A 19,545-nucleotide genomic window follows, 5' to 3' on the forward strand; every position below is an offset into this window, starting at 1 on the left:
TGAGGCAGTCCTTACCACTGCTAGTTCATAGTGATGGTAGCCCACAAGAGAACTTAGAATGATGTTCCTGATGGAAGGAAGTGGCCAGTGATGGTGGAGAGAGGGATCTGTTAGAGGACTAGAACCACTGAATCTATGGGGGAACCCCAGGATTCCATGACTAGGGCCCCGGGTGATGGGGTGGCCTGGTAGTGACCAAGAACACTATCATTAAGCGAGCCAGACTCTTGTCCTTTTCCAACCTTTGTGGTCCTTTCTTTTACTCTCAGGCATGAGAGTCTGTGCATAGCCACTATGCTGTCTACCCCCGCCTGTGTTTTTATCTTCCTGCAGGATGCTTTATCTTTTGAAAAACACTCTAATTAGGAGCAGGGTGGTGAAGTACCTAACAGAACACACATACTACAATGCTCAGGGACCTGGGTTTAAGCCCATGGCCTCCACCTGCAAGGGGGCAACTTCATGAGTGCTGAGGCAGTGCTGCAGGTGTCTTTCTCCTCTTAGCCTCTCAATTTCTGTTTCTGTAAAAACGAAAAAAAAAAAAAAAGGGAATCGGGTGGTAGCACAGCGGGTTAGGTGCACGTGGCACAAAGCGCAAGGACCGGCGTAAGGATCCCGGTTCGAGCCCCTGGCTCCCCACCTGCAGGGGAGTCGCTTCACAGGCGGTGAAGCAGGTCCGCAGGTGTCTTTCTCTCACCTTCTCTGTCTTCCTCTCCCCTCTCCATTTCTGTCCTATCTAACAACGATGACAACAATAATAACTACAACAACAGGGCAACAAAAGGGAATAAATATTAAAAAGAAAAAAAAAACTGCAACTAGTGGCCCGGGAGGTGGTGCAATGGATTAAAACATCGAGTTCTCAAGCTTGAGATCCTGAGTTTGATCTCTGCCGCCAATGTGCCAGAGTGATGTCCTGATTCTCTCATTAATAAACTGAAACACTGCAAGGACTGGGGCGACAGCGAAATGGTGACGCAAGACTTCACGCCCGAGGCTCTGAGGTCCCAGGTTCAATCCCCAGTACAAGCTACTACATGCCAGAACTGAGTGGCTTTTCTCCTCGTGTCTTTCTCTCATTAGTGTATGTTTATTCATTATTTTTGTCATCTCTGGGGTTACACTGTTCTGGGCTGACTCTTTCAGACAGGGAGAGGAGGAGAGGGAGAGAGAAAAAGAGAAAGGACAAACCACAGCACCGAAGCTTCCTGCAGTGCAGCGGGGGCCTGGCTCAAACCTGGGTGGAGCGCGTGGCAGCACAGCGCACTGTCTAGGGGAGCTATTTTGCTAGCCCGGCAGTGTGGTTCTTTGTTTACAGAAAAGATTTATGCTTATTACCCCCCCTTTATTTACTGGATACAGAGAGAAACTGAAGTGGTGAGAGAGAGAGAGACGGAGAGATCTGCAGCAGTGATTCACCACTTATGCATCTTTTCCCCTGCAGGTGGGGACCGGGGGCTTGAACCCCGGTCCTTGAGCATGGTAATGTGTGCGCTCCACTGAGTGTGTGACCACGCGGCCCTGGTGTGCTGCTTTATGGCTGTTCTTACGTTTTTTTTTTTTTTACTGTTGTAGTTATTGTTGTTGTTATTAATGTCGTCGTTGTTGGCTAGGACAGAGAGAAATGGAGAGAGGAGGGGAAGACAGAGAGGGGGAGAGAAAGACAGACACCTGCAGACCTGCTTCACCCACTGTGAAGCGACTCCCCTGCAGGTGGGGAGCCGGGGGCTTGAACTGGGATCCTTACACGGTCCTTGTGCTTTGCGCCACCTGCGCTTAACCCACTGAGCTACCGCCTGACTCCTTTTAAAAAAATTTAAAAATATTTTTTGTTTGCTGTATAGAGACAGTCAGAAATTGAGAGGGAAGGGGATGATAGAGAGGGAGAGAGACAGAGAGACACCTGCAGTCCTGCTTCACCACTCGTGAAGCTTTCCCCCTGCAGGTGGGGGCCAGGGGCTCGAACCTCGGTCCTTGTGCACTGTAACATGCGCTCAACCAGGTGCGCCACCACCCGGCCCCTTGACTGTTCTCTGTGGCGGTGATAGTCACAGCTGCTCGGTGGGCGTGTGCTGGATCCTCTTCTACTGTCCCTTCCCCCCCGTGGGCAGCTGTGAGCGTGAAGCCGTGAGGCTCCCTGCGCCCACGGGCGGACGGCCAGGTTATCAGACACAGTAAGCAGACCAGCGGCTCCTTTCCAGGGTTTATTTCATCTGCTAACATTCATTCCTGACCTAGACAAAAACAATTAGGTGATTATGACTTGCTTCCCCACCATCAACTCGTTTTCTTTTGTATGAATAACTGAAAGATTTCTTCTCAGCACTTTTTTTTTTTTTTTTTTTAATAAGAAGCCATAAATAAATAAAGCTTTGAACGCTCCTGGGTGCAGGTTAAATGCTTCCAGTTCCCAAAGCATTCAGAGATGCGCTGCTGGCACAATCAGGGTGTCCTTCCCCCCCTCCCGCCCCCAGCTACCCAGAGGACACTCCTGCAGGCCTGTGTGGGGGGCCAGCTGTCAGCTTCTCAGCTCCAGGAAGGGTCCCTTCCCTGCTACCCCTGTCCAAGTGACACGTAACACAGCCGGTGCTGCAGGCCCAGGAAGCAGCCCCAACACAGGCAGCCTGGCACATGCAAGGCAGAGAGCCCGAGGACCTGGGGACTCTGGCTCCAGATGGGGCCCTTCTGCAAGAAACCAAGGAGAGACGAGACCCATGCTTCTGTGTGAACCGGGACAGTGGGCCCTCAGTCAGAACATTCCAGTATGTACAGAGCAGATCCATGCTCAGGCCCAAGCTCCAGCAGCCTACCTCGAGGGGTGCTCAGGGCTCAGGTGGAAGGGAGCCAGGCTTCTAACGTACCCAGGAGGTACCCACCTGACTGAAGGCCCCAGCAAGTCCCCAGGCTCTTAAAGACATGCCCCATCCACCCATCTCCCACGTGCACCCTTACCTCAGATGACCAGCACAGCCAGTCCCTCAAGCTGACCTTCAGAAGAGCCACTAAGTCACAGGGTGCTTGCCAGCTCAGTGTATGTGTGTGTGTGTGTGGTGGGGTGTGTGTGTGGGGGGGGGCTGCTCTGGCACTGTGCCTGTCCCCTCTGCCTGGACTCTAGGGACTGGAAGGAGAGGTTATGGCAAGCAAGACTAATGCTGCTTCCTCCAGGGCAGCTACCGCATTCCACACCTTAGTTTGCCTGTGCTGTGGAAGGTTCCTGGCTTCCAGGATTCAACTGATCGGCCCCCCTGATGGCTGGGCTGGCCTAGTGGGACCTGGCTCAGGGAAGAGAAGGGTGCCCTGGCTGGCCTGTCTCTTCCCAGAGGCTGGTGGCCTCCTTGAGTCAATCTTGCCGTCTCCAGGAACCCTTCTGAAGAAGCAGAGCTCTAAGCATGGCAGCCTCCCAAAACCTTGGTCTGGGAAAAGGGGGTTCCCAGAAGGTAGAACATGGCTTCGCTGATCTGTGGGGCTGCTGAACGGGGCCCGACTGGCTGGGGCAGGGAAATGCGGGGACAGGCTTGTTGGGGAGGGCTGAGTATCTGGGTCGCAGGGAGCCCCCAGAGCCATGCCTTCCAATCTGAGCTGAGCCTCTTTCTCCCGGCCCCAAATATGGCTCGCGGGCAGTGGCCAAGGCCTGCCGGTTTCCAGTTAAAGGAGGTTGGATCATACTGCTGTTCAGAGGGGGTGGGAGCCCTGAATAATTCTCCAAGGGATGGGGGGGGGGTTAAAGGCCAGAAAGTGGGTGGGGGCTTGGGGGTGGCCCTTCATTCCCAACATGCTTCCCACTTGCCTGAGCTGGGCTGGCTGTGAGGTCACCCAAGGCCAGCTGGGGGTGGGGGTGGCGGTAAGCCTCCTCGGCCATCACGATCTTCCTACTCCTGGGGTAGCCAGAAAGGGGTATGGCACACTGTGGGACCCTCCTTCACCCAAAGACGGCTGGAACTGGGGCGGGAGGTTCGGGAGGGAGCTGTGTAGTCAGACCGCACGTGGGTTTTCACCTTGGGCCAGAGAGGACAGCGGGCTTCCCGATGGACTGGGCCAGAGCCTGACCCCGGGCATCACACAGACTGAGGCACTGGGGCCATAGAAGGGGGCTGCTAGGGTGGCCTGAGCTCAGGGGGGGGGGGGGGGAGTTGCTCAGAGGTGACGTCAACCCCCTACTGGCCTGCATAAGTGGGGGGGGGGAGGACCAGGGGTGTGCATAGTGGTGGGGGTGTGCTCCGGGCCTGGCTGCAGGGGGTCCCCCTGTGTACCCCAAGCCTTTTTTCCCCCCCTCTGGAAAGCTCTGAAGAGTGTGACGGTGACGTGGGGGCAGGAGGGCAGGCCGCCTCGCCTAGGGTCCTCTCGGGACCCAGCACCCGCGGGGCCCAGCGTCCAGGGGCCGCTACCACTTCTCGAGGATGTGGCTCATGTAGTCCTCGGTGGGCGCGCGGCCCGGCTCCTCGGGCTCTGCGCGGGGCGGCGGCGGCGGGGGCAGCTCCTTGGCCCGGGCCAGCAGGCGCTCCTCCCGGCTCCGCAGGCGCTGCTGGCGGCGCTCCAGCTGCCGCTTGTACTGGTAGCGCTGCTGGAACAGGTCCCGGGCGTAGTCGTACAGCTGCATGTCCAGGTCGTTGAGCTCCTCGATGCGGCGGATGGTGGCCTCGTCCACCTCCACGCCGCCGGCCCGCGTGCTGTTGTACTGCATGAAGGGCCGGATGAACTTGAGGCTGAACGTCCGCTCGAACAGGTACTGGGTCTTGCGCTGGAACTCGGTGAGGCCGAAGAAGGCCATGCCGCGCAGGTTCTTCTTGGCGCTGTCCAGCAGCAGCTGGGCGCGCTGGCCCTCGGGGATGAAGGACAGGTTGTAGCAGCCCACCAGGCTCAGGTCGGCCAGCATGCGCACCTGCCGGTTGTTGGCCAGGTTGTAGGGGCAGTCCATGAACTCCTGCAGCGCGCAGCCCGACCAGTCGGTGCCCTCGTAGCAGGGCGGCAGCTCCTCGGGCGTGGGGGTGCGCCCGTCGCACATGTGCAGCGACGTCTTCCAGGTGGCCCCGCGCTGCACGTGGCGCCACTCGCTCAGGTAGCGCGACACGGGGTCCCGCAGCAGCGTGATGTAGTAGAACTTCCTGCAATGACAGGGGGAGGCCGGGTGAGGGGCTGCGGGGGGAGGGCCTCTCCCCACCTCTGCTCCACTAGGGGGCCGTGTGGCAGGTGACCTGACCTGCCATCACAGCCTTCAGACGTCCACCTGCAACTTAAATCTTTTTCATTTTTTTAAAAATATTTTTAAAAAATTTTATTTATTCCCTTTTGTTGCCCTTGTTGTTTTATTGTTGTAGTTATTATTATTGTTGTCGTCGTTGTTGGATAGGACAGAGAGAAACGGAGAGAGGGAGGGGAAGACAGAGAGGGGGAGAGAAAGACAGACACCTGCAGACCTGCTTCACCGCCTGGGAAGCGACTCCCCTGCAGGTGGGGAGCCGGGGTTCGAACCGGGATCCTTAAGCCGGTCCTTGTGCTTTGCGCCACCTGTGCTTTTTTTTTTTTTTTGTGTGTGTGTGTGTGTTAGATTTTTTTAAAAGATGGTGGTCCGGGAGGTGGCGCAGTAGATAAAGCACAGGATTCTTGACGCTGAGGTCCCGAGTTCAATCCCCGGCAGCACAGGTACCAGAGTGCTGTCTGGTTCTTTCTCTCCCTCCTAGCTTTCTAGTGAATAAATCAATTCTTTTCTTTTTTTTAAAAAAAGATTTAAAAAATTATTTATTCCCTTTCGCTGCCCTTGTTGTTTGATTGTTGTAGTTGTTGGATAGGACAGACAGAAATGGAGAGAGGAGGGGAAGACAGAGAGAGGGGGAGAGACAGACAGACACCTGCAGACCTGCTTCACTACCCGTGAAGTGACTCCTCTAACGGCGGGGAGCCGGGGGCCTGAACCAGGATCCTCACGCCGGTCCTTGAGCTTTGTGCCACGTGCACTAAACCTGCTGCGCTACCACTGACTTCCAATTTTTTTTTTAAATTTGTTATTGGATAGAGTCAGAAAGAAACTGAGAGGGGACGGGAGGAGATAGTGAGGGAAAGAGAAAAACATTTACTACTCGTGAAGCTTTCTCCCTGTAGGTGGGGACCAGGGGCTTGAACCTGGGTCCCTGCACACTGTAACGTGTGCACTTAACCAGGTGCACCACCACCTGCCCCTTTATTTTTTAGATATTATTATTACTATTGTTATTATTTTGCTGCCAGGGTTATTGCTGGAGCTCTATGAATCGGACACTCCCAGTGGGCATTTTTTTTTCCCTTTTTTCCTTCTTTGTTATACTTGATAGGACAGAGAAAAGTTGAGAGAGGAGGGGAGATAGAGAAGGAGAGAAAAAGAGACACCTACAGACCTGCTTCACCACTCACAAAGCTTCTTCCTGCTCCGTGCAGGTGTGGAGAGGGGCTTCACCTGGGTCCTTGCACATGGGAATACGTGTGCTTACCTGGGTGTGCTATTGCCCAGCCCTCATTACTATTAGATTTAACTTTCTATTATCTTTATTTATTTGATAGACAGCCAGAAATCAAGAGGAAGGGGGAGAGAGAGAGAGAGAAGGAAAGAGACAGATACCAGCAGCACTGCTTCATCATTTGTGAAGCTTTCCCTCCGCAGGCAGAGACCGGGGGGCTTGAACCTGGGTCCTTGTGCACTGTAAGATGTGCCCTCAACCAGGTGCGCCACCACCGCCTGACTCCCTCCCCTTATCATTTTTAATGACGGCACTGCTCAGCTCTGGCTTCTGATGGTGCCGGGGCTTGAACCTGGGACCCACATCCTGGGGGCCTAGATGATAAACTAGTTGAGTGGGAATGGGTGGCGAGAAAGGCCGGGAGTTCTCCATAACAGGGGCAGAGGAGGACTTGGGGCCTCTGGTGGCTCAGATGTGAAAGTCACTCTGGGGAGCCGGGCGGTAGCACAGCGGGTTAAGCGCAGGTGGTGCAAAGCGCAGATCCGGCGTAAGGATCCCGGTTCGAGCCCCTGGCTCCCCACCTGCAGAGGAGTCGCTTCCCAGGCGGTGAAGCAGGTCTGCAGGTATCTGTCTTTCTCTCCCCCTCTGTCTTCCCCTCCTCTCTCCATTTCTGTCTGTCCTACCCAACAACGACGACATCAACAACAACAACAATAATAACTACAACAATAAAACAACAAGGGCAACAAAAGGGAGCAAGTAAATAAATATTAAAAAAAAAAAAGAATATAAATGGAACTGACTCTGCTGAATGAGAGGTCCAGGATCTGGTGAGAACTTAACAGGCATCGACTTGGGGTCACCATCACGGCTACAAGTCACGGGGTCACGGTGCTCTCTCGGCCCCGGCTCAGGCGCTCTTCTGGGCGCCTCCCCTGAGCTGTTCACAGCAGCAGTGTGGTGCCTCCCTCCCCGGGGGCCTTCTCACCCCTGGCTCATGGAGGGGGGCTCTGGTCCCCTCTCAGGGCCACCTATCCCACACAACTATGTGACAGGGGCAGCTGGCTTCCCCTGATGGTTCCCCTACCCCCAGTGAAGCAGCTTCCTGCCCCCAGGTGTTCACAACTCAGACATTACAGGCCGGGCAGGGTACCAAACAAGTGTACACACGTGACGGGCTCCTCGGGCGCCTGTCCCCAGGAGACTTCAACCCCTGCCCCAGCCATGCCCCGTGGGAAACAGGAGACTCTGCTCCAAAGGCCTTTTTAAAAAAATGATTTTATTTCTTTTAAAATTTTTTCCCTGTTTTTATTTTCCTTCCCATTTGACAGGGCAGAAGGAAATTGAGAGGGCAGGTAGAGGTTCAGAGAGAAAGACCGCTTCACCGCTTGTGAAATGTTCCCCTGCCACCCCTGGAGGTGGGGACTCGGGGCTTGAACCTGGGTCTTTATTTATTTATTTATTCCCTTTTGTTGCCCTTGTTTTATTATTGTAGTTATTATTGTTGTTCTTGTTGATGTTGTCGATGTTGGATAGGACAGAGAGAAATGGAGAGAGGAGGGGATGACAGAAAGGGGGAGAGAAAGACAGACACCTGCAGACCTGCTTCACCGCCTGGGAAGCGACTCCCCTGCAGGTGGGGAGCCGGGGGCTCGAACCGGGATCCTTATGCTACGTGCGCTTTACCTGCTGCGCTACCGCCCGACTCCCTGAACCTGGGTCTTTACACATGGTAGTACGTGTACTTACTGGATGCACTCAGCCCCTTAGATTAATTTTTAATACTTTATTTATTTGCTAGGGCAGAAGCTAAGATGGAGGAGGGAGGCAGAGAGAGAGAAAAAGATTTCTGCAGCATTGCTTTACCACTTGTAAAGCTTCTCCCCTGTAGGTGAGGGCTTGAGGCTTGAACTGGGTTTCCTGCACATGAAACAAAGGTTTTCTTAGAATGACATCTCTCCCCACATTCCAGCTCCAAGCAGAGGGTTTCCCAGTAGGTTCTGTTCATCTGGGTGGTCCCAGTATTAAACAAGGTTTCCAGAAAGAATGGAGAAGGACCAGAGGGGGAAGAGATGCTGAAAGACAAGAATGGAAGTGTGTGGATGAATGAGAGCAGGGACCAGACCCAGGGCTAAAGAGAGGCCCATAAAATACCTGGTCAAGAAGAAGCACACGCAGAGAGGCCTGCTTATCAGGCTGGGACCCCTGGGCTTTTTTTTTTTTTTCCTTCTTTCTTTCTATAGCTGATGGTCAGTGGCACAAAGCTTGGCACGCTGAGGGGACATGGCCAAGCAGGTTTCATACCCAGCCACACTATCACCGGAGCAGGAAGGCAGGCAGAGATGCAGGAAGTGGACTTCCCACAATCCCCATTCCAGGAAGGCACTGGGGAAGGGCTCTCACTTAGCACACAAGAGCAAAACAAGACATAAGCACTGGGAGCACCAGCTCAGTGCTTCCTGCCTGGTCTGTCGGGAGAAGGGAAACAGGGAATTCCTGGAAACAAGGGGCAGGGAAAGAGGCCCCAACATGATTACAGAAACAAACAACTGGCAGGCATAGGACAAGATCTTTGGGTCCACTCAAGAAAAAAAAATGTCTCTGAAGACAGGAAACAAAGCAAGTGAAAAAACAGGATGATCATGTACGCTCAGAAGTACATACTGAGTTTAGACACATTTGCACAGTCAGCTGTGCTCACTGGTCTAATAAAAGCTTGAGCTCTGACTCCACTAGGAGGGAATGGAGAAGGATGTGTAAGGGTGTGAAAACGCTTAATCTTCCATCTCCTCCAACAGAAGAGAATTCAACAGATGTTTAATTACAAGATCAAGAAAAAGCACTATTGTTAGAACTATGGAGGTCTAGGCCTGGAAGACGGCACAGTGGATAAGGTGTCGGACCTTCAGACATGTGGTCCTGAGTTTGATCCAGCAGAGCATGTGCCAGAGTGATGCTCTAGTTCTCTCTTTCGTCCTCCTCTTGTTAATAAACAAATTAAAAAAAAAAGTGGCGGTAAAGAGATGAAGAAGATTGAAAACAGCTCACGGTGCTTCTTCGGGGAGACTGGGATGGACAAGGAAGGTCTGTTTTTTTTTTTTTTTATTATTATTATAACCTTCATGGAACTATTTACCTTTAAGGATATATAGAATCTTTTTTCTTTTCTTTCCTTATCTTTCTCTCTTTCTATTTTCATTCGATAGGACAGAGAGAAACTGAGAGGGGAGGGGAGGGCAGAGAGGGAGACCTGCTTCACTGCTTCAGGTGGGGATCGGGGGCTCGAACCCAGGTTTTTGTGCAGGTCCTTTAGCATAGTACTGTGTGTGCTTAAGTAGGTGCCCCACTGCCCAGCTCCCAAAAATCTTTTTATTTAAAATATTTATTTATTTATTTATTCATGAGAAAGACAGGAGGAGAGAAAGAACCAGACATCATTCTAGTATATGTGCTGCCAGGGATTAAACTCAGGACCTCATGCTTGAGAGTCAGCGCTTTATCCACTGAGCCACCTCCTGGAACACGCCAAAATCTCTTCTATTTTTAAAAAGAGAGACAGAGAGACAAAGAGAGGGAGAGAGAGTGTGTCTCACGGATGGCAGGCCCCAGCTCTGTATGGTGGGCAGCTGTGGCCGGGACCACCCCCTGCTTCTGCTAGTCTCCAAGTGGTGCCCAAAAATAGTGCTTTGAGGGTGTGGGGGCCCTGGTTTGCGTGAATACAGGTCTCCCTCTCTGTCTTCCCCTCCTCTCTCCATTTCTCTCTGTCCTATCCAACAACAACGACATCAATAACAACAACAATAATAACTACAACAATAAAACAACAAGGGCAACAAAAGGAAATAAATGAATAAATACTAAAAGCAATCAAAAAACAGCCTACAAACAAAACTTAAAAAGACACAAGGAAAGACACTCCCCTTCATCAGACACTAAGAAACAGCACACCAGGCCATGATGTGATACCCACTTGAGTGGCACAAAGCGTCCAGCACTGCCCAGTGTGGGCACTGACGTGGACAATGCCAGCTCCCATCCGCTAGTCTCCCCTGAAAGCTGAAGGGTGCACACACTCACTGTCACGTTGATGCCTCTCCTGAGACATCTGAGACATGCCCCACAGAGCCTCAGAGCGCCAGCACAGCTTGGCAAGGGAGCCAAGTAGCAACTCCAGTGTTACTGATGAGTAAGACGTTTGTGCCTGGAAGGTGGCACAAAAGTCAGGGCACTGGACTTCAAAGAATCAGGTCCCGAGTTTGATCCCTGCCACTGCATATGCCAGAGTGATGCTCTGGTCTGTTCTCTCTCTTTAAAAAATATTTATTTATTTATTCCCTTTTGTTGCACTTGTTTTTTTTTATTGTTGTTATTGATGTTGTTGTCGGATAGGACAGAGAGAAACGGAGAGAGGAGGGGAAGAGAGAGGGGGAGAGAAAGACAGACACCTGCAGACCTGCTTCACCGCCTGTGAAGCGACTCCCCTGCAGGTGGGGAGCCGGGGGCTGGAACCCGGATCCTTAAGCCGGTCCTTGCGCTTTGCGCCACCTGCGCTTAACCCGCTGTGCTACTAACCGGCCCTTTCTTAAGTTTCTTAAGGATAGTAAGGGAAAACATGAGGTGAAACTTGGACTGGGTGTGGTGTATTGCACCAAAGCAAAGGACTCTGGGAAAGGGGGGGTGGAGGGACAGGGGCTCTGGTGCATGATTTAGGAGAAAGACCTACACTGGGGGAGTGTCTTGCAGATACCTGTCATGGAGAGACAAGAGGTATGTGTCAACCACTGTACTGTAAACCATTAACCTCCCCTCCCAATAAAAGAAAATAACTGCAGGGGCGGAAAAGCAGGTCAAGGAAATATGAGAGACCTCAGCAATACTGGCTATCAACAGCTCCCAAACTAAACAGGGCTGAGGGCAACAGGGCCTATTGGGACATCATGGATGTTGCAATCATTTCTTTTAGGAAAGGTCATGAGGTGACAGCCATGAACATCCAGCCCCCAGCTGGCCTGTGTGTTTGAGTGGGGAGGGCAGTAGAGGGGTTTACTTTCATTTCTTTTTTTTTTTGCCTCCAGGGTTATCACTGGGGCTCAGTGCCTGCACCATGAATCCACTGCTCCTGGAGACCATTTTTTTCCCCTTTTGTTGCCCTTGTGGTTTTATCCTTGTTGTGGTTATTATTATTATTGTTGCTGTTGGATAGGGCAGAGAGAAATTGAGAGAGGAGGGGAAGACAGGAAGAGAGAAAGACAGACATCTGCAGACCTGCTTCACCGCCTGTGAAGCGACTCCCCTGCAGGTGGGGAGCCAGGGGCTTGAACCAGGATCCCCACGCCGGTCCTTGTGCTATTTTTTTTTTTTTTTTTAAGAAGGAGAGTCTGGCTTTAGTACATTTCTTTTTAAAGAATTTTAAAAATTATCTTCATTTTATTCACTGGACAGAAACAGCCAGAAATTGAGAGGGAAGGAGGTGGCAGAAAGGGAGAGAGACAGAGAGACACCTGCAGCCCTGCTTCACCACTGGCAAAGCTTTCCCCCTGCAGGTGCGGACCAGGAGCTTGAACCCGTGTCCGTAGGCATTGTAACGTGCGCTCAAACTGGTGTGCCGCCACCAGCCAGCCCCTTTCTTTTTATTTCTTATGTGTGTTGTACATACTCTGTTCTATGTCTTGGGCACTTTGTGATAAAGGCAAGATCAGTGAGAGCTCAGCTGGCAGGGCCTGTGCCCTACTGTGTGTGGGGTGCCAGCACCAGGACACTCAGCGGAAGCTCCACAGAGGGTGGAAGGGGCTACGGCGTCTCTCCCTGTCTGTCGCTTGCTCTCCATCGGAAAGAAAATGGTTGAAAAAAAAAAAAAAAACTGTAGGTGCCAGGCGGTGGCACATCTGGTTAAGCACACACATTACATAAGGACCTGGGCTCGAGCTCCTGCTCCCCACCTGTACGAGTAGTCAAGCAGGTCTGCAGTATCTCTTTCTCTCTCTCTCTCTCTATCTCCCTTTCTTTCTTATAAAAAGGGAACGCTGACAAAACCATAGGCTAAGAGGGGCACAGTTCCACACAATTCCCCCCACCAGAACTCCGTATCCCATCCCCTCCCCTGATAGCTTTCCTATTCTCTATCCCTCTGGGAGCATGGACCCAGGGTCATTGTGGGATGCAGAAGGTGGAAGGTCTGGCTTCTGTAATTGCTTCCCCGCTGAACATGGGCGTTGACATGCAGATATCATTTTTTCTCCTCTTCTCTATCTCCTCTCAATTCCTGTCTTATCTAAAAAAAAAAGGTAGGAAAAAAACAACAACACTCCAGGAAAGAATGGATGTCATTAACCGTAAATTCCTAGTGTCAGCACCAAAACCCTGTAATAACACTGGTGGCAATAAAAAAAACAATTGAGCTGGGGTGGGTAAGATTTCCTAAGTATGAGGCCCCTGTACCGAAGACTAATTTAAAAAAGGCAAGAGCAATACAAGGGAGGGTGCGGACTACATGGAAAGCCTCCAGGGAAGCCGGAGGAGGCCTGGCTGGTCTTGCAGGGGGACCTGCATTCACGCAAACCAGGGCCCCCACACCCTAAAAACACTATATTTGGGCACCATTCGGAGACCAGCAGAAGCAGGGAGTGGTCCCGCCCGCAGCTGCCCACCATACAGAGCTGGGAGCTGCCACCCATGGGCACATGGCACTGATGCCAGGGTGAAGCTTCCTGGTCTCCTCTGCTCTGAGAATCTGGTTGCAGCCCAGACTTCCTGCCTTGATCTACTTGCTCCTGACCCTCCTGGCTGTGGGGAGTCCAGAACAGGGGGCTAGCAGGACATCAGAGCCCCTGGAGGGGCTGACTGTCAGGTCTGGGAGAGGCCAGGATGTGGGTGGCGGCTACCACAGGGCAGCGCAGATGCACAGAACTGTCCTGAGCTGAGGGCACACGCCTTCAAGACTGGAGACAAGGGGGTACACTATTTAATAGGTGACTGACAGCTGTGAGTGTCCCGCCTGTGTGCAAAGAATGAATCAGTATTATTATTTTCCACCAGGGTTACTGCTGGAACTGTATGCTTGTGATTATTCTTAGCAGTAATTTTAAAAAACTGCATTATCTTTATTGGATAGAGACAGAGAGAAATTGGGAAGAAAGGAGGAGCCAGAGAGGGACCGAGACAGAGAGACACCTGCAGTGCAGGTTCCCCTCTGTGAAGCCTGCCCCCTGCAGGAGGCGACTGGGGCTTGAACTCGGGTCCTTGCACGTGTGTGCTCTACCACTCTACCAGGTACGCCACCCACCCAGCCTCCTCCTTTTTTTTTTTTTTTTTTTGCCTCCAGGGTTATTGCTGGGGCTCGGTGCCCGCACTATAGATCCACTGTTCTGGAAGCTATTTTTCCCCGTTTTGTTGCCCTTGTTGTTGTGCTTGTTGTAGCTGTTATTGTTGTCGTAACTGTTGTTGTTGTTGGAAAGGGCAGAGAAAAATGGAGAGAGGAGGGGAAGACAGAGAGGGGAAGAGAGAAAGACAGACACCTGCAGACCTGCTTCACCACTTGCGAAGTGACCTCCTACAGATGGGGAGCTGGGGGTTTGAGCCGGGGGTTCGAACCGGGATCCTTATGCCTTGCGCTTTGCGCCATGTGTGTGTGTTTTTTTTAAAATACAGGATAATAAGAGACAGAGTAAGACAGAAAGAGAGAAAGAGAAACACCTGCAGTACTGCTCTACTCCTGGTGATGCTTGTCCCCTGAAGTTGGGAACTGGGGCTAGAACCCAGATCCTTGTGCACGGCTAACCTGTGCTCTCCAGTGGGTGAGCCTTAGCCGACTCTGTAAAGCACTACTTAACGGCCGAGAGACAGTGCATGTCCACAGAGTTCTCAAAGCTCAGTGAGCCCAGGCAGGTGATTTCAACCATCCCCTTTCTATGTTTTCGTAACATTCCTTGGGATAAGCGTGTAGTGGGGCACCTTGGCACTTGCCACTAACTGGTCCTAGGAGACAGACGCATATTGAATGTGTGTATGAAGCCATTCATACGGTAACTGGCACTGGGGTGGAGGGTGGGCTCCTCTAGGGGCCACCTGCTGCTGGTGGCCCTCCCGCCTCTTCTTCAGCCCGATGGTGCTGAGCAGAAAGCCTGCCGGGGCACCCCACCATCGTGTGGCCTAAGGATCCCAGTTCGAGCCCCTGGCTCCCCACCTGACTTTCTGAGCACCCCTTCCCCTGCCCTGCTGCCATCCAGCAAGCCTGAAATTCATCAGAAACTGAATCTGAAGAGTCTGAAGCCAGAGGCGTAAGGCTGACTGTCATTAAATGACTGAGGAGGCAGTGGTGTCTAGGGGGCAACCGGGGTGCCCTCGGAAGGAGCCAGGGAATCGGGTGCTGTCTGCTCTCGGTGACTGGACGCCAGCGGGTGGGTGTCTGGGAGGGGCGTGCTGTCCCTGCCTCCTCTCCTGTGCTGCAGTGAGCAAGGGTCTCAGGCCCATGATAAGGCCCCTCGCTATTTATGCCACATGGGTTTGGCCTGGCCTGGCCCCTCTGCACGGAAGGAAGCTTTGGTGCTCAGGGCTCTCAGCCTGGGGCAATGCAGGCTTAGTGGCAACCAGACAGACAGACAGACAAACAAGCCCTCCCCCCACAAGTCCCCCACAAAAATCCTAAGACCCCAAACCAAGGCAAATCCTCCTGCTGGTGCTGAGAGCTGTGTGTGGGGCCCTGATTCTGGCGGAGGACACAGGTGCGGTCAGGACTGGGAGGTCTCCTTCCACCGGGAAGCGCTGTGCTGTCATCTCGGGACACGGTTATCAGAAGGGCGTTGGCGCCCAGGTCCCGGGAAGCCCCCAGGCAGGGAGAATACAGACATAGCAGCCACCTCTCCCCAGCTGTGTCCTTTAGTCTCCAGAATCCGTGACCACAAAAGTCTCCTATGAAGCGAGGACCCAAAGGAGTCATACGTTTTTTATCATAATAAAAAAAAATGTACTTGTTGGATAGTGACAGAAACAGGGAACAGGGAACAGGAAGACACCTGCTTCACTGCTCACGAAGCTTTCCTCCTCCAGGTGGGGACCAGGGGCTTGAACCAGGGTCCTCACTCATGGATACACTCTACTAGCTGTGGTATTTTCTGGCCCTCCAGAAGGTTACTTTTTTTTTTTTTTTTTAAGATTTTATTTATTTATGAGAAAGATAGAGGAGAGAGAAAGAACCAGACATCACTCTGGTACATGTGCTGCCGGGGATCGAACTCAGGACCTCATGCTTGAGAGTCCAAAGCTTTATCACTGCGCCACCTGCAGGACCATAGAAGGTTACCTTTTAAACACCCAAGTATCAGGGAACACCCAGGGAGGACACTCAAGAACAGCTAGGCTGGGGGTGCAAAGTAGGCTGGGCTCCCCGGGCCAGGCTCCTGGGACAGCCCCGGCTCAGGGCTGGTCGGTGGGGGAGCCACCATCCCCAAGAACTGTTCCTGGCACAGGAAGGGACAGGCAGCCTCCAGGGGCTGGCCAGAGTTGGAGCCCAGGGCACGGACCACCTCCATTAGCTCACACCTGGGCTGGCGGGGTCCAGCAGCTTAGCCCCACCGCTCTGACGACAGTCACAAGCCGGCCCACGCTGAGCATCTGCCCCCACGGACGCAGTGTCCTCAGGCAGTTGTCAGAGCCCTGGCCTTCGGCCGGCCCTGGTGGTGGCTGGCCGTCAAACAGGCTGTGTGGGCTCCCCCCGGACCCCACCCCCTGCTGCCCGGCTGATGGCACCTGACCACAGATGCGAGGGAGCAGCCTGGCTCAGACGGGCGCTGGGCTCTGGGACACACAGTGGCCTGCCTCTCCCACTCCAGCCACTCAGCCCAGCTTCTGGTAGCCCCCGAAGCCCTGACATTACCGCTCACTGACTACCCACCCCAGGGCCTCTGGGGTTCAAGGTCCAAAACTAAGAAGGGCTCTGTAGGGGAGAGGTGGCATGGCCTGAACACACAGTATGCCCATGTCCCCAGGGCTTCACTGTGTGTGTGTGTGGGGACAAGCCACAGTGAGAGGCCTGCATGGCTGGGGGCTTCCTGCCTGTACAGGTGGCCGGGCTGGTGGGGGTCAGCACTGGGAGCCCAGAGCTACACCCTGCCTGGGGCCAGGACAGGCTTAGCACTTTCTGCCGCCAGGACTGTCCCCAATGGAGGGAACATACCCAGGAGACAGTGGGCAACTCAGATAACCAGAACAGAAAAGGGGCTGCTTCCCACTTCCCAGGAGGCCACGGCCACACTCTCCCAAAGTATCTGGAAGGGCTGGAAGCCTTGGAGCCAGAGGCACAAGTGGGTTTAGGTGAAATCCACACCCCCCTAACCCCCTGGACTGTGGGGTGTGACTACTAAGCCAGCAGGGAGAAGCAGCAGGGGAGGGGCAGGGAGGGACGGGGGAGTGGGCCTGCACTCTCCTAAGTCTGGGCATAAGGGGAGTGGGGCCATCTGTGGCTTCCTGGAAAAAATACTTCATATCCTTGTTTTAAAATTCACAGTTGTTGAAAAACAATAAAGAAAAGCAAGCTTGATTGTTTGAAGTTTATGAAAGACCCCAACAGCCCCTCTCCTGCTGCCTCTCCCAGACCCCGGTCACCATCTCCACTTTTCTCTACGTGCATAAATGAGGCGAGAAAAAAATAAAAGGCTTAACAGGGTGGTCCTCCCCCCATGCCCTGGAAGCCCGACTCCCTGGACAGTCTGAGGAGGTACCCTAGTCCCAGCTTCTGTCCCAGATGGGGTCTCTCCCCAGCACATGGCCCCTCTGAGTGCATTCTTGGGGTTCACCTCTCCCTTGGAAGAAAGGGCCAAGAAGTGGCCAATGGGTTTTCTTCTCCCAAGCCCCCTGCCCCAACCCTCAGGATCCACTCAGCATCTCATGAGACCCTAGCAGACGGGGAGGGGGGGGATGTCAGACCCGTAGGGTAAAGCGGGTCTTAGTCATCAGGTCAGAACAGATTTGGGGTGCAGACCTCGGTGGGGAGATGGAGCCAAGCCAGGGCTGGGGTGCAGAGAGCCACCCAGCTGCAGACACAGACAAGGCCTGCTGGGTGAGGGAGACACCCACACGTCACACACCTGACAACATGGGGTCCACAAAGAAACCTCACAGCTCAACCAGACAGCAAGCAACCTGGGTGGGGAGAGAGCATGACGAATGCAGAAAGGCTTCATGGATGAGGTTCCAAAGTCCCAGGTTCAATATTCAGCACCACCATAAAACAGAGCTGAGCAGTGTTCTTTCTGTTTCTCTCTCTCTCTCATATTAAAACAAATTTAAGGGAGTCGGGCGGTAGCGCATTGGGTTAAGTGCAGGTGGTGCAAAGCGCAAGGACCGGTGGAAGGATCCCGGTTCGAGCCCCCGGCTCCCCACCTGCAGGGGTGAAGCAGGTCTGCAGATGTCTGTCTTTCTCTCCCCTTCTCTGTCTTCCCCTCCTCTCTCCATTTCTCTCTGTCCTGTCCAACAATGACAACACCAATAGCTACAACAATAAAACAATAAGGGCAACAAAAGGGAATAAATATTTAAAACAACTAAAAAAAAAAATTTAAAAATCATTGCCAACTAAAACAAAAACAACAAACCAAGCAACCCAGTATAAACATGTGCAAAGGTCTGAAAGGACAGTTCTCTAAAGAGGAGAAACATTTGGCCTACAGACATAGGAAAGAATGCTCCACTCCACTCATCACTAGAGAAATGCAAAGTACAAACACAGCTAGCTAGCACCCCACCCCTGTGAAGACGCTACATCAACAAAAGGAGAAATGACAGGTGCTGGCGAGGTTGTGGAAAAAAAGGGGCCCTGAAACTGTCAGTGGGAAACGCACTGGTGTATAGTCACTTTGGAGACTGTCTGGAGGGTCCTTACACAAACCAAAACGGAATCAGCCTACGATCCAGAAATATCTCGTAGGCACTTGTCCAAATGACAAGCAAACACTGATTTGAAGAAACGTGCACCCTATGTTCACAGCTGCGTTATTCACAACAGCCAGAGAGAAGCAGCCTGAATGCCCAGCACAGATGACTGGCTAAAGAAGTGTGGGCTGTACAGACCCCGTGGAACACTCCTCTGTGGTCGCGAAAGGTGATACTGGGTTCTCTGCGACAAAATGGACGGAACTGGAGGCGATCACGCTTAGTGAAGTAAGTAAAGAGATGAAAGACAGCTACCGAATGGTTTCACTCAGATGTGGAATTTAGAGATCTGGCTGGCATGAACTTGCCAAAAAAAAAAAAATCATCCAAACAAAACAGAAGCAAGCAAACTGTGAGAACTACAGTGGTGATCTCTGGGAGGTGGGGCTATGGGACTGTGGTGGTGGGTGAGGCGAGGAACGCTGTAATCTTACAATCTGTAACACGATCAGTAATCTGAAAAGAAGCAACACATACACACACAGAGGCTGCGGGAAACATACTAAATGGATTACCAGTGTGCAACTGAAAAAGAAGACGTGTCTTTTGGGCAAAATGATGAGGCTGAATGGAGGCGATTATGTTTAGTGAAGTAAGGAAGGAGGTAAAAGACAACTAACCCGGTGTCATGTGGTATACGGATCACTAGAGCAAAGAGGTCTGCAACGTATTTCTCTCTCTCTCTCTCTCTCTGTGTATGTAGATAAGTAAGAACAACCACGATTACAAACCCAATAAAGCATTCACATTGAAAAAAAAGGAACCCAAGTATTTCTCAGCCAGAGTGAAAAGTGGCGGTTATGGGGGTGTGGGGAGGGGAGGGGGTGTAAGGGTTGGTGGCAGGTGTAGCGACTTACCCAGACCACGTGTGGGTGTGGAACCGTCTCTGAAATCTTAAAGATTTATAAATCACTAATAATAAAGAGTATAGAAAATTCCAATTCTCTCTTATACACAGGCCCTTCTGCTGTGCCTGCCGCCCCAGCTCTTAGCTGGCTCCCATCTGTGTGTCACCCACCGGGTACTCACTCACTCACTCACTCACTCACTCACTCACTCGCCACACCTCGGACACTGTGGGACCTGGGGCTAGATGAGGACATCCGCAGGTGTAGGGACCAGCTCCCACGCACCAGGTACGTGTGGGGGCATGAGAAGCACACGGGCTGGGCCACGAGGGCTGGGTGCCAGC

At 52.6% G+C, this 19,545-nt stretch overlaps 1 protein-coding gene across 1 annotated transcript in view; it reads right to left on the bottom strand.

The window, feature by feature from the left end:
• Positions 1-2,191: 2,191 nt before the first annotated feature.
• The window catches only part of HS6ST1 (heparan sulfate 6-O-sulfotransferase 1), a 38,163-nt gene continuing 20,809 nt past the window's right edge, over positions 2,192-19,545 (bottom strand). Inside the window, exon 2 of the mRNA XM_007520890.3 lies at positions 2,192-5,102. Within this exon, the coding sequence (XP_007520952.1) occupies positions 4,382-5,102 (721 nt within the window). The 3' untranslated portion in view covers positions 2,192-4,381. The remainder of the gene's footprint in view (positions 5,103-19,545) is intronic.

This window comes from Erinaceus europaeus, chromosome 18, assembly GCF_950295315.1.
Source record: "Erinaceus europaeus chromosome 18, mEriEur2.1, whole genome shotgun sequence".
Taxonomy (NCBI): Eukaryota; Metazoa; Chordata; class Mammalia; order Eulipotyphla; family Erinaceidae; genus Erinaceus; species Erinaceus europaeus.